At 41.3% G+C, this 15,239-nt stretch overlaps 1 protein-coding gene across 3 annotated transcripts in view; it reads right to left on the bottom strand.

Moving 5' to 3' along the window:
• Positions 1-333: 333 nt before the first annotated feature.
• The window catches only part of ZMAT3 (zinc finger matrin-type 3), a 50,633-nt gene continuing 35,727 nt past the window's right edge, over positions 334-15,239 (bottom strand). For all 3 annotated transcript variants that reach the window (XM_030215933.1, XM_030215931.1, XM_030215932.1), the window contains 2 exons: positions 13,470-13,819; positions 334-3,444 (listed from right to left, as the gene is read on the bottom strand). In XM_030215933.1, coding sequence (XP_030071793.1) covers positions 13,611-13,819 — 209 coding nt within the window. In that variant the 3' untranslated portion in view covers positions 334-3,444; positions 13,470-13,610. The remainder of the gene's footprint in view (positions 3,445-13,469; positions 13,820-15,239) is intronic.

Here is a 15,239-nt window from a genome sequence, read left to right on the forward strand (position 1 = left end):
CAGTTTCACTCCAGAGGCAAAAACGTTTTGAATTTTGAGGACAGAACATGGTTGAGTAGGTAACCAAGGGGCCCTTTTACTAAAGCTTAGCACATGCTAAATGCTAAGAAACCCATAGGTATAAAATAGGCTTCTTAAGATTAAATATGCGTTAACACTGAATTTATGCACACAACTTTCAACACTTTTTCCAAAAGAAAAGGACCTTGCTTTATTAGACTACAGCTAAAATGAACCAACTCTTCATCTAGGGCTCCTTATCAATGAAAGATTTCCAGCACTGCACTAAGCTATTTCCAAACATATTTTAAAAATAAAAAAAGGACACTAAGCCACAGAGCAAATGTTATCTTTTAATTCCCCAGATACATAAATTCCTTACAAATTAGGAATATGATATAAACAGAAAATATAGCTTTACAAGTCCTTCAATCAGCAAAGTTTTACTAGGTTGTTTCTGGTTGTTACACATAACTTGCTCTCCTTTTGAACAAGTTATTTTATAAAAATGACACATTAACAATGGAAACAATGGTTATATGGATCCCTTTGGTGCCATGAAATAGAGTTTAGGTCCGTAAAGGAACACTTTAATGCCATAGCAGACACACATGATAATCCAAAACATCACCACAATTTAAAACTACAGGTGAAACAAACGGTACAGTCTAACTACAGTAAAAGCTCCATTATTCGGCAGTGGAGGGAAATAAAAGGTGGGGAGGTGTTGGATTAGTGTTCAATGTACCTGCTTTGTTCTGTCCCACGCACTGTCATCCCTCCCCCCCTCATGTTCCTTAAAAGGACAGGAGGGAGGGGCTGGATTAGGGAGCAGAGTAGCTCTTCTTTACTTTGCTCTGTGCGCTTTCCACTCCAGTGTCACTCCTCCCTTCATGTTCCTTAAAAGGGAAAAGAGGGATAGGCTGAATTAAGGAGCAGAATAGCTCTTCTTTGCATTGCTCTGTGCTCTTTCCACTCCAGTGTCACTCCTCCCTTCATGTTCCTTAAAAGGGAAAAGAGGGATAGGCTGAATTAAGGAGCAGAATAGCTCTTCTTTGCATTGTCTGGTGCTCTGTCTACCTCTACTTGGGAAGGACTGGAACAAGGCAGCTTTCAACAACAAATCTACTCTCCATGCATGCTGGACAGTGGAGTTTTTACTGCAAAAATGGCTGAGATGAGCCCATTAGAGCGCCAAAAAAAAGTAAGATAACAAAAAACAAAAATCATTATAATTTTAATTTAACCAAAATAAGAGATTCCAGACTTGTAAGGGATTTCTAATAGAAGAAAACCATTCATTTTTCAGAAACTTTTATTACAGATTACATCCATTCTCTATAAAAATACAGAATATACAATTATGCAGCATTGATTTTCACTAGTGAAAAGTCATCTATTATTTTTAGTAGTTCTATGAAGCCCGGTCTTTGAGGACTCACCAATGGACACACCTGGGACAAGGCAGGAGAAACAGTGAATTAAATGTTATAGACCAGTACAGTGCATGCTATACTATACGAAGGGTTCCTTTTACAAAGCTACACTATCAATTCTACATGACAAATGCAACAAAGAGGAACAGAGAACACACATTTTCTACAAAATTACATAGACTGCAAATACAGTGTGGAGTAAGCCAGCCACCATGTTCAAGAAGAGATATGTTGATGCACCAACCCAACACAGGCCGTGCCGTGTTTCAACATACAAAGCCTTTGTCAGGGGTTCTTTAGAGCCAGCAAATCAAATATAAAAGAAGGTCTCAAAGTGACTAACAATAATAAAACTCACAGCATCACAGCACTATGTATCTTCAAAGTTCTACATTCAAAAATCACCGCTGATTATTAAATCGACAATTTTGAATGTAGAACTTTGAAGACGCGTACCGCAGTGATGCTGCAAGTTTTATTATTGTTAAAGGCATTTTGAATGTGACCATATTTTATATTGATTTGCTGGCTCTAAAGAACCCCTGACGAAGACTTTGCATGTTGAAACACGACCCCTGTTGGGTTGGTGTGTCAGCACATCTCTTTTGAAGAACTGACTTCAGTCTTCTTGGACATGGTGGCTGGCTTACTCCAGTCTTTTTGCAGTCTAAATGCAACAAAGCCCATTCAAATCCTATTGGCTTCACCACATTTGCCACACGGGAATTGCTAGCGTGGCTTTGTAAAAGGAGCCCTAAGTATCTTGATGCTTAGTGTATCTGCACTGAGAAGACTTGTCTTCAAGAGTTATTTTGGACCTTAGGGCAACCATATCTAAATTCAGCAGTATAAAGTTCTATATAACTGCAGCCACCATACCATGTAAACTTCAAACCAGCGGTGCTGGAATATCTTTGAACTCAGGGGAAAAAAAGAGACAGTAGGAGAACAAAAGCACGCTTACATTTCAGCAGGTCTGTGCTTGAAAAGTCTGCTCACCAAGCTACTCAGTCATGTCACTATGAAATATTAACTAGTCCATACTGCAAAATTAAATCATACCCTTTTATGTGTTGTGCAGTATTTTACAAATTCATACAGCAAACAGAACTACTCTATCAATAAATACACACTCCTCCCAAATTTGATAAAAATGGAAGAGATGAAACCTAGTATGGCAAATAAATAGATGACCCAAGAATAAAATGAGTACCCCAGAAAAGAAGTTTGGTTTAGTCAGTTGAATGTTTCATTTTGGCTTAAAAAAAAAATCCAATGTGAAGGCTTAACAACTTGACATTTTGATAAATGCAGTTAGTGAGATTCTGGGGAGCCTGGTTCAAACCCCAATGCAAGTCCTTGTGATCTTGGGCAACTCACCTAAACCCTCCACTGTCTCAGGTACAGAAAGACTGAATCCTCCAGGGATAGAAAATGACCTATAGTACCTGAATGTATACCACTTCGGCAGCGTTTGGACTTGCGGGCAGTATAAAAAAATAAAATTAAATTAATACTGTTGCTTTAAATGAATTTCAAAAACAACTGTAGTGCATTTAAACAAATCAGAACAAACATCAATCCCTAGTTCTGACCTACTGCACAGTACACAAGGGGTACAATTTTCTTTGGGTGCTTCCCACGTTTATTCTTTACAGCAGATTTCAAGTACCATTTTCAAGCTCTCTTGAAAGGGTACCAGACCCTACATAAACTCCTTGACTCAGACTGCAGTGCTGCTCATTGTGATGAAGGAGGATCCACGATGAGATCCATACCTGCCACTGAAGCCCACTAAGCATGGGTGCATCAAGGAAAAGGAACGTTCATATTGTAAGGGGGGGGGGGGAGGTGGTGATCACTACAGTGGCGACCTCTTATCTGCTTAACAAGCAGTGTTGAGGGCTGATTCAAAGAGGTGTCCTTCCAGACCTCTGGCCAGCGAGAATTCACAATGCCATCCACATGTCCGAGGTGGCAGATAATCATCTCCCTTAAGAAGAAAAGCCTAAAAGATGACATAACAAAAAATACTGGCCTTATCATTTTTTTTTTTTAAATCTGTGCACAAGTTCAGTTTAAACAGTGTGATAAAGCTAACCTTTATACAAAAAGTGCCTTAGTCAAGTCACAGGAACGTACTTCTTTCAGACATACCCAATGTGCTTTAAAAACACACTCGGACTCCTACCAAGCTCTCAACAAGATAAATTTGCTTAACTAATAAGCAAATATCTTTACATACTGTATTTTTCGGACTATAAGACGCACCGGACCATAAGACGCACCTAGGTTTTAGAGGAGGGAAATAGGAAAAAAAAATTTTTCCTTTTTCCCTCCTCTAAAACCTAGGTGCTCTGGTGCGTCTTGTCCGAGTTTTGGACCGCCGTCCCGTACTTACACGATGCCATGTTCCCTGGTGGTCTAGTGACGTCGGGGCAGGAAAGAGCCCCCTCTTTCCTGCCCATCGCGCTGCTCTCCGTGCTCCTCACTGCTTTCTGACGGTCTCGGCGAGATTCAAAATGGCCGCCGAGAATTGAATCTCGCCGAGACCGTCAGAAAGCAGTGAGGAGCATGGATTCAAATCTCGGCGGCCATTTTGAATCTCGCCGAGACTGTCAGAAAGCAGTGAGGAGCACGGAGAGCAGCGCGATGGGCAGGAAAGAGGGGGCTCTTTCCTGCCCCGACGTCACTAGACCACCAGGGAACATGGCATCGTGTAAGTACGGGACGGCGGTCCAAAAACGCTACCTTCGGACTATAAGACGCACCCCCCATTTTCCTCCCAAATTTTGGGGGAAAAAAGTGCGTCTTATAGCCCGAAAAATACGGTATATACAATGACATATACATGACACATATGAATACCAGTTAACAGCATTAATAAAAAAAAAAGAAAAATTACAGAACAAAGTACAATGGAAAACTGCTGCACAAGAGATATTTTGCACAACAGCAAAAATCTGTAATGGATCTTGTGGGGCAAGCACAATCTAAATATACATACATTATTCAGCTCTGGAAAAGAAGACACATTATTTGTACAGGTCACAACATATTACAATAACTACATAAAATTATCAAACGTTTCTAAAAGAACGCAAATACTTTACTCATTCATAAAAAGCATAGCTCTCACATCTATGCAGCACAACTGTTAACTTTCATCTTAGTTACTTCTAACATGGCAATTGAACAAGCCAGAAGTATTTGAGTGGTGCTGTGCCCTACCCAGCAATACTAAGATCAGCATTTTAGAAAGAACGTCCATGTCTCTATGTTACAGACGGACAATCATTTCTCATGTATTTTAGAACAGGATCTGCTGACCTACAGCATGTCCTAAAAAAACCATGAGAAATGGATGTCCCAAGTGCTGCCTAGGTCCAGCATGAACATCCATTTGATAAACTGAGATCGTCAACAAGGGGCCTGGATGTCTGTGTAGTAGCACAGGAAGGTCCATATTATAAAATGGCCACAAAGATGTCTATCTGAAAGAGTAGCCTAATGGCTAGAGCAGCCTGCTGAGAACCAGAGGTTGCTGCAGGTTCAATTCCAACTGCAGCTGTTCATAATTTTTGTTGTCTCTTCTTTCCTTTTTTTTTTTTTTTTTTTTTAAATTTGTGAGCCCTTCAGGGAAATGAAGATAACTACTGTGACTTCCCTTACTTTATTCAGTGGAAAAATGATCAACTGGAGCACCTTCCTGTAACTTGGATGTGCCAAGTACCAGGTCTGTAATCGGAGTTGGACATTCAACTTTTGGCCCCTCCCTAGTCCCACCCAAAACACACCCAAGACCATACCCCACCCCCTTGCCATATGACGTACAGCAGTTTTGGATGTCCATATCCTGACTTTATAAAATCAGCATTTAGATGTCCACAAAATATGGATGTCTAAATACCAATTTTCAGACATCCAAAACATGAATAAAGCTCCTGAAATAAACACTTAAATATCCTTTGCAATGAAACAAAAAAAACAACTTACAAAGAACCCACCATTAACTCTCTCTATACCAACATTTTCACCTTCCAAACTTTGATCCTAAGGGTTTATCGTTTGGAAGTTTAAGGGCTTGCTTTTGAGGTAATTAGGTGCTTTCTTAGAATCAGGAAAACTAGAGGGCGACCAAAGCCAGATATTTTTTATTTTGGTTTTGGCCAAAATTGAATCTGCAACCAGATTTTGCATTCAAATTTCAGCTGAAGCCTGAAGCCAAAATTAGCCCAGCCCCTGAACATGAACAGCCACCTCCCTCCCTCCTTCCCCCCCCCCCCCCCCCCCACTCTGGCTAATCGGGGCAGGAGAGATCTCCAATTGTTCCTGCCCATGCCAGCTCTGCTGACAAAACACCTAATGGGACCTCCCACAGCATTCCTGGCAGCCATTTTGTCAGAGGAGCTAGCATAGGCAGGTGCAACTGGGGATCGTTTCTGCCCCCTCTAGATCATCAGCGATACAGAAGGATGGGTGGGGGGAGCTCGGGCCTATGTGTGATTCCAAGAGGGGGGATTGGGCCAATGTGTAGTTCCAGGAGGTGAGGGGGGAGTGGAGGCTGCACAGCAGAGTTTCAGTTTCAGCCAAAAATGCACTGGCATTTTTGTCCAAAAGAAATCCAAATTTAAGGCCATTTTCAGTGCCAAAGCTGAAACTGAAATTTGGTCAGCCTCTAAGGAAAGCAGAAGTTTACTGGGGCAGTAGTGAACTAAAAAATAAATAAATAAATAAAAGTGTGGCTTTTAATGACCCAAAACACAATTTCAAGTGGTTTTATGCTGACAGCACCACTCTCCCACCTCCATTCCCAGCACCTGCAACCACCAGCCCCAGGATCAGCCTTCCCCTGTGACACAGCAGCCGGAGCTTGTGCTTTTGCTGTGATTCACCAGCTCTGCCACCGGCACCACAGGAAGGATCTGAAACACAAAAACAGGCACTTCCTGTTTCTCATGAGAATGCACACGTGCCTGTTCTCACATCTTAAACCCTCTCTAATGCAGAAAGAAGAACCAGGAAAGAAGCAGACAACAGCAAGTGAAAAGGCACAAGTTCCTGCTGCTGTGATGACACAATGCTACAGCAGGCCTGTCATTCTGCAGTGACAGCAGTTGGCAGGTAATGTCACCAGAGCACCCAAGGAAAAGGCAATTTTTTTTTCAGTTATAATCGAAAATCAGAAGCACTAATCAAAATATATAGCTACATGCACTACAAAATGGTAGGAACACAAAAGATTGGGAACCAAAGCCCATGACATGTAGTCTGGATGTTAGCTTTAACCAACAAAAGTAGAGCCTTTATGCTTACTACCTTTAATATCCGGCGTTTTTTTTAAATTATTAATATATTTTCAAAATTCCAACACAAAAGTGCAGTCACTCCAACTGGTCCATAAATAAAAGTCTGAGAGCGACTTGCAAGGAGTGAATAATTGCTATAACTTGAGCCTAGCTGTAAAGCCAAGCCAGCACTGCTCAGTGGATGACCTGGCCTGAGACAATTCATCTAGGCACAATTCAAAAGGAGTGAGATGATAATCTGCTTGGCAGTCCTCCTGGCTTTCTCAAAGCCCAGTTAATTCCTTGGGTTGTTTTTTTTTTTTTTTTAACTCTCCTTCACCCTTTTTCTCTCCACTCCTATACAAACTGCACATTGAATTGTAAAAGTCCAAGGGATGTAAAGGTTACAAAATCTGCAGGTAATGGTAGTGGTAAATGTAACGTACATGTCAGTAAGAGTATATCACAAATTAATTAGAACGAACTTGAACCATATACTTTTCATTCACTACCACCACAGTACGAGTGATAACACGTATTACATTCTCTTGAGACAGTAAGTGACTATATACAAAGCAAAATGAAAATGATACAGAAGCAATCATGATTAGCCTACTGACCCACATAGAGTAACAGGTTTGTAGAATATTTCACTGTTGAGAAATAAAACTTTCTCAACTACAATACAGTACAAAAAAAGTACAATGCCCTAGATTCGTAGCAATAAATTATTTAAAGCGGTTAAGTGCATTTTAATCAGGTATTTTATATCTGCATTTCCTGTTTTCACACACATATAGAAACTGACAGTACTGTATGATAGAACGTCTCTACGCATCCCCTGTCAAACCAACCCTCCTGTTCTAGCAGGGATTTCAGCTCCAGATCTTTGGGGATAAAGAGCTGATTTTTTTTTTTTTTAACTGTCCACTGATCCCCCTGCTTGCACTTCATCAGAGGAGATAGAGGTTAGGCCCTACTGTCAGTACTTCAAAGTAAGGAATTTGTCTTTCTGTAGCATGATTTATACAGCCATGTATCTTAAAACGCTTGTGAGAGAGAGAGAAGGAAAGTGCTGCCACCTTTCGGTTAAAACGTGCCCTGAAGTGTGTTCATTGTCTGAGAAATGTAATGTAATATGAATGCACAATTTTGAAAATTACCACCTTACTGGGCAGACTATATGGATACTGCTGACCTTTATCTGCTGTAATTTACTATGTAAATTTATTCTTTCAAATTACAGCTTCATCTCTGTAGCACATTTGAGAGTACATTTAGAAACTTCAGGTGCCGTTTATACGAATATAACAGATTTATTTGTGTACATTGACATGCTACAAGTAGCAAATTTTAGAAAAAAACAGTGCTACTTCTATATTTATTTACTACCAATTCTTAGACCACCACTTCCACAAAAATGCTCATCATGATTCATACATATGACCACCACAGTCACCCACATACACAATAAAAATCAAACACAGCAATCATAATAATCTGGGTAACTATCTGGACAGCGAAGCATAATTCCACATCGGTTTTATCCTTACTATAGTTAAATTTCACCATCTTCAACACGGTTAACATTTCCTGCAAATAGTGTGGTCCCTGTCCACTCCCTAAGCTTAGAAGAGAGTCAATATCTTGACTGTTTATGCGAACCTCAATAGGAAGCCTATAAGCCTCGTTCATTAGCGGACTGCAAATTTTTGGCCTAGCTGCCGTTGGACCACAGCTACTTCAAAAAAGCCTATTCTTCCTCATCCCCCTGAACCACATTTATATTTATTACAATTATCAAAGCAGGCCAATGCCCATAAATTACCCTGTCAGCTTGGGTCAAAAGTCCATATCACTCACAAATATCCAAAAGAAGTCTGAAGCTAGATGGGTGCAGAGTTTTGCAGGCATATTTGTGTAGGACGGAAGATTTGCAGCGGTCAGATCATCTCTTTGTTTTGATGGCAGGTGGTCGGAAAGGTCTAGCTGCTTCCAAAGCTACTACTGTGCGGTGGATTAAGGAAGCCATTGCTTCTGCCTATCTTCTTTCTGGCAAAGTGGTTCCACAGGGTGTTTGGACTCATTCCATGAGGGGCAAGTCCCCTCTTCTTGGGCAGAACTTTTTGCTAGGTTTGCTAATTGTTTGTTGTGTGACTGTTAGGTACCCGGATTGTTTATTGGACTATTCTTCTGTCTACAGCCTGCCCTGATCCGGCTTGTTTCTGGATTGTTCGTTTGCCTGCTGTTTTTCCTGGAACCCAGCATGTTTCTAGTGTTCCTGTTATTTGTCAGCCTGCTGCTGTGTCCTGCAAGTCCTACCGGCCGCCTGAAGCCCAGAGCTCAACTCTTGGTGAAAGGTGGCCAAGTGTAGGTGAAGCCTTACTCCAGTCCACTGTGTTCCAGTTCCGGTCTGCCTTATCTGGTGTTGGGGTGATTCTCCTGCCGCTGCTGCTCCTCGGCAGTGGCCCAAGGGCTCACAAACCCAGGTTCCTGCTGTGTATACGTGACACCCTGTCTCCACAGGGATCCTCCTTTGCACCATGAGGAAACTGGTCAGAATCCACGCAGTGTTCAGGAACTGCATCCTCTTCCTCCTCGTCATCATCATCCTAAATCACCCTAGGGCACACAGATAAGGAAGATGACAGTCCCCTGGAGGGCCCAGGGGTAGTATTTGAAGGAGCAGCTGTTTGCCTTAAAAGAAAAGCTATGTACACAGTGAAAACAAATTGAAGTGGAAAACCCCCTTCGAGAATTCCCCCTTGCACCACCGCAGCCATTGCTGGAATAGGAGCCAACTGAGGCACGAGATGTGCAGGCCGCTCAGTGACCGCGCTCTACGAATCCAAAATAGTGGTGGTTCCTGCCAAAACTGGAACCACCGGTCTGCCGAGGCTCCATTCTCCACACGGAGCCGCAGTCCCGCTGCCAGCACTTCTATATGCCGAAATCACGCTGCTCTGAACCTCCCAATACAGACACCGTGAAATACCGATGCTGTGCAATATTTACAAACCACGGTGCTGACAAAGTGCACCGTTTCAATTTCTCACTCATGGCTCCCATGTGCACTCAGACTTAGTGGAGGGACAGCTGCTCCCAGCTGGCGAGAAAACAAAACCAGCAACACAAGGGACCAAACACCGGACTCCCCGATTGATCTCCTTTTAGCTGTTTTTTGTTTTCACTTAAATAAAGTGCCTGTCTCCCCTCAGCAAGAAAACACCCTTCCCTCGAAGGGGTTGATGCTATAGTCCCAAAATTAAAACAGCTAGCCCAGAAAGAACAACTAGGAAAAATAAAGAAAACATATATAAGTAGCAGAAAAGACTGAGACTGAAAGGGTCACCACATCTACCACCTGCTGGAGACTGAGAATACTGATTCAAACTGATGCTGGGCATGGCTTTAATAGGCTCACTTAAGAATCAGAGCTCTGTCTCCACCTGCTGGTAGACGTGCACAACCCTATCAGTCATTTCTGGGCCAGTCCAGAGGGACCTAAAGGAACGGACGTTATTTCAACAATACGTCTATCTCAGTTGCAAAATAGGAATATGTATACTTCTAAGATCTACCCAAACCACAACCAGATGTCTTCTTCACACCTGTACATACCACAGGTATATAAATCAGCAACTTTTCTAAGAATGCTACTTATATATCCATGCCCACTTACACATGAAAATGGCACCTAACCCTTCTAAAATCACCTCCATACCGTGTTTCCTCGAAAATAGGACATCCCCCGAAAATAAGACCTACCCAGGTTTTGGTGCCCTTAGTAAATATAAGGCCTCCCCTGAAAGTAAGGCCTAGCAAAGTCTTATTTTCAGGGGATGTCTTATTTCGGGGAAACACGGTTGGTCCGCCCACCCTCCCTCCGTCGCTCCTGCAACTAACCCCCCACCCGAGATCGCTGCCCCCCCCCTCCGTCGCTCCGAAAGTAACGGTTGGCCCGCCCACCCTCCCTCCATCACTCCTGCAACTAACCCCCCACCTGAGATGGCCCCCCCACCCGAAGTCGCCGGGCCACCCCTCCGTCGCTCCGAAAGTAACCTTTCACTTGCCCACCCCACCCCATCTGTCATATATTTCTACAGCACCACTCACATGGCCACAAATTCAGCCCGGCGACTTGGGGTGGGGGGGCCATCTCGGGTGGGGGGTTAGTTGCAGGAGTGATGGAGGGAGGGTGGGCGGGCCAACCGTTACTTTCGGAGCGACGGAGGGGGGGGCAGCGATCTCGGGTGGGGGGTTAGTTGCAGGAGCGACGGAGGGAGGGTGGGCGGACCAACCGTGTTTCCCCGAAATAAGACATCCCCTGAAAATAAGACCTAGCGCCGTTTTGGGAGCAAAAATTAATATAAGACAATGTCTTATATTCGGGGAAACACGGTAGTATTTGTGGGTGTCAAAATGAACCATGGATGCCGTTTTCTGGAAATGTATGTAACAGAAGTGTGTGTGAGTACTAAAACATCCATGGGGAGGTGAGCGCCCAATACCATTATTTCAATACAATGTCACCTCCTGTGAAGACAATTTGTGGGCTTCACATTCTTGGTAAACATGGGGTTTAAAACTTTCTTTAGTACTAACTTTATTGAAATAAATGAACAAATCATTTTCCCTACTGCTAGCAGCATTTTCTCTGAATTCTAGAAACTATTTTTTTTCTATTTAATGTTAATGATATTTGAAAACTATCCAAAGTATATTGCTTGACAAAAGGAAATATTCAACCATTTTTCTAATAGTCTAAATTATTAATACAAATTCATGGAAATACTACACTCCAAGTTTTATGAAATGGTTATGCACACAGTTTCTGGATGCATGACCTCCTTTGGACTTTTAGAATGGTATTTGTTAAATATATAACCCATTTAAAATTGCAGAAGTCCCTAACGTTTAATTACCTTGCCTTTCCAAATTCAGGGCAAGTTACTAACTGAAGTACAGCAGCCTTTGTTCTCTCATATACTTGAGTCATAAATGCATATTCATAGTGATGCAACCTATTTGTGTACGGTTCCAAAAAATATGCAGAGAAACTACGTATATAACCCAGAGAGAGATAGCTATACCAGCGCTACCTCTTTGGTGAATTAGGTTCAGATTTAGAATCGGCTGCAAACTAAAATGATTTTGGTGCCCTCAACCCAAATCATAGCTGATGTTTAGGCACCATACATAGCCATAAATAAATTCAAAGGGATTGTCAGTCTGATCAGGAAGGGTCCACAATGAAGTACATTAACAGAATGGTATAAAAAGGGTGGCAAGACCTATATTCACTCTGTCTGGCTCTACTGATGCTACGGTCTTTCACTTTCCATAGCATACCAATGCAGCACATACCAACAAGCATCCCATACCCTAAAAAACAAAATACTGACTTGGAAAATATAGGAAATTTATCCACAGAATAATGGTCCTACAACTATTTGATATCACTATATATAGTTACCCCTCAGGGGTATTACACATATTGAGTACAGTATACTGAGAATCACAATATGCCTTTCTTTATAGCTATTCATTCCCCATTGTAATGAATGAAAGCAGCACTATTTATGGATCTATAACTCTGTTTTTCACAGTGTCTTGTAAATACAATGTTTAGGTATAATGCCCTTCACCCTCTCCTGAAGCAGGCTCTATAGCCGAAAGATGGCTCACGTTGAGTCAAGCACTAATGTTGAATTAAAGTTTCTGCGTGAGCACTTTTGGTGTGCTTGTGTCTCCATGAACCCCACTGTACTTGTTTTTGAGGTGTCAGCCTTCTATCTTCATATATATCTTTTACTAAAATTCTAAAAGTGAATCCAACCATTATTATGATTAACATGACAATAAACAAAATTTTAAAATACCTATCTATAATGCCTTGTACAGGAAGGGAAAGATGGCAAGAAAGAAAAAAATAAAACAGGTAGTAAGTTTTCCTCCAACCCCCACCAAACAATGAGCTCTTCTCCAAATTAACTATTAGCACAAGAGCCCAAAAGTTAGAACTTAATGCAAAAAAAAAAAAAAAAACCTGAAAACCCCAACAATGTATATTTGGGGAAGAACAGCATAACAGCATGTGGAGGGGTAGATTCTATTTATGGCACCTGAAAAATCTGCGTGGAACAAAAAAATATATATATATGCCTAGGTGTATTCTCTAAAGAACACCTTCATTTTACAGAATAGGCTTAAACTGAGCACCTCCCCACATGACCAAATTTGGTCACATCCATTTAGGCCACGTTTTACTTGGTGTAAATCCAGAAACCTATATTAGGCACACAGCAGGTACAATTCTATAATAATGCGCATAGATTTTAGAAACAATTCCACCCCCATAACCACACCCATTTTTCAACTGAGACTTGGCATTTACGTGCATCACGTTACAGAATACACTTAGCGAGGTGTGCGCATAAATTGTAATTAATGCCAATTTGTGCTAATTGCTTATTAACATCCAGTTGACAGCACTAATTAGCTAGTTTACCAATTAAGTTACCCGCATTGTTATAGACTATGCTCCAATTTCCGTGCAGAAATTAAGGCGCAATACATGGAATTCAGGGATAATGTGCACCACCACGTATCAAACCTGAAATGAAATGATCAAAGAAAGTATTTGAACAGGAAAATAAAATGGAAGTTTCTGTTATGCCATAAACAGCACATCCTTTTCTTTTTATACATAATTTAAAAAAAAAAAAAAAAAAACTTACAGTACCTTTAAGGTTATATACATTGAATGTATACCCAGGAAACATACAATGCTTATACCAAACTGATCACAAGGCATGTCATTTTTAGTAGGTGCAATTAGACAAGCTGTGATCACTCTGAAAAACGGCAGGCTGAATGAGTTCCATTATGCGTATCCCAAATTCTCCATTTCATTCCTGTACCGCTGTTCAGACACCTTGCTTTTGTGCAGCTTGCTTTCTAAATGCTGTCGAAACTCGGTTTCCTCACCAGCACCAGCATTGCACATTGAACAATAGAACTGGCCACTTGGAGTTACACACATAGCCAGATCACGGGGAATTCGCTGCCGAGAATGTGGATTGAAATAAGGACCTGCAAGGACAATCACAGAGATATGTGAATAGTAATGCAAAATTATTGAAATATTACAGCTTGCCACTGCATCCAACTTTACAATTTCACAAAGTGGAGAGTGATCGACAACCTTCAAATACCCAGAACACATCTAAATGCTTTTCCTTATAAATATATGTGGATTTGAAAGTTTTATTGAGAAAACTGAAAGTTTAGAAAATTTCACTGAACACTTGGATAAAGTGTAAAAACTGAGATAGTCGGATTGATGGTGATAATGAAGAGAAGCATTTGTGGACTGTGATATCAACTGTTAAGCTTCCTATATTTGATTGTCCATCTCTCATTTTTAAATATATAAGTATTATAGGGAACAAGTTGATACTTGAAGCAGTTTTTTTGTTCACGTTGCGTTGCAGCTCGCTTTTTATCCAAAGCCAGTAAATTTCATTCAGGGACTCTCTTACTAGCAAGATTACATTCTGGCTTGCAGTAGTTTTGGATTTGGTTTAAGATTCATTGTATTACTCACAAAACCCTTCACTCAGGTGCTCCTTCCTATTTCGCCTCTGTGGTTATCCCTTATACCCCCTCCCATTCCCTTGTCTCGACTCCCAACTGTTTGTCCTCCTCTCCCTTCCCACTATGAATCTACAAGACTGTCAGCTTTTTTTCTTCCTCGCCCCCAAATTATGGAATGACCTTCCTCCTGTTTTGCAATCAGAACTTTCCTTCCCCTGTTTTAAAAGTCCTTCTCAAAATCCTACTTTTTGGTCTCACTTTCAGCTTCTCCCCTTAGGAGTTTTTAGTAGGTGGGCAGTGATGTGCCTCTGGCAGGTTCAGATAGTTCTTATGTATGACTGTTGTTCTTGGTGGCATGGTTTCTTTCCTGTCTCAAATGGAGTTCCTTTCTTTTTAATTTTCTTAGTTTTTACTAATATATAAACCACTTTGACCTAAGTTACGAAAATGTGGTATATCAAGTTGTCTAATGAACAAACAAACATACATATCATTTTAGCTGAGTCTTGAGTAGCTTTCATAAAACAGGCACCCCTTTATAAAATCAAGCCCTATATTAAAGGCTTACATCATGGACCATGCCCAGATTTTGGCAATAATGGTGCTTTTCAGTGCAAGTCAATTCCTGAATCCCAGGTCTTCTGCACAGATTGCACACAGATGAAGGAATAGATAGGAAAACTGTCAGTGCCACAAAGCAGCTTTGTATCTATCGGTAGCAACGAGAAATTATGCCTTACCTGATCATTTTCTTTCCTTTAGACACAGCAGATTAATACAGAGACTTGTGGGTTGTGTCCATTTACCAGCAGGTGGAGAAAGACAACACTGAACTGAAATGGTATATGGGACATCATGCTCCTAGCTCAGTCAGTAGTCGAAAAAGAAAACAGAAGGAAACACCAGAAAAGTCAGG

This window comes from Microcaecilia unicolor, chromosome 10 (assembly GCF_901765095.1).
Source record: "Microcaecilia unicolor chromosome 10, aMicUni1.1, whole genome shotgun sequence".
Lineage (NCBI taxonomy): Eukaryota > Metazoa > Chordata > Amphibia > Gymnophiona > Siphonopidae > Microcaecilia > Microcaecilia unicolor.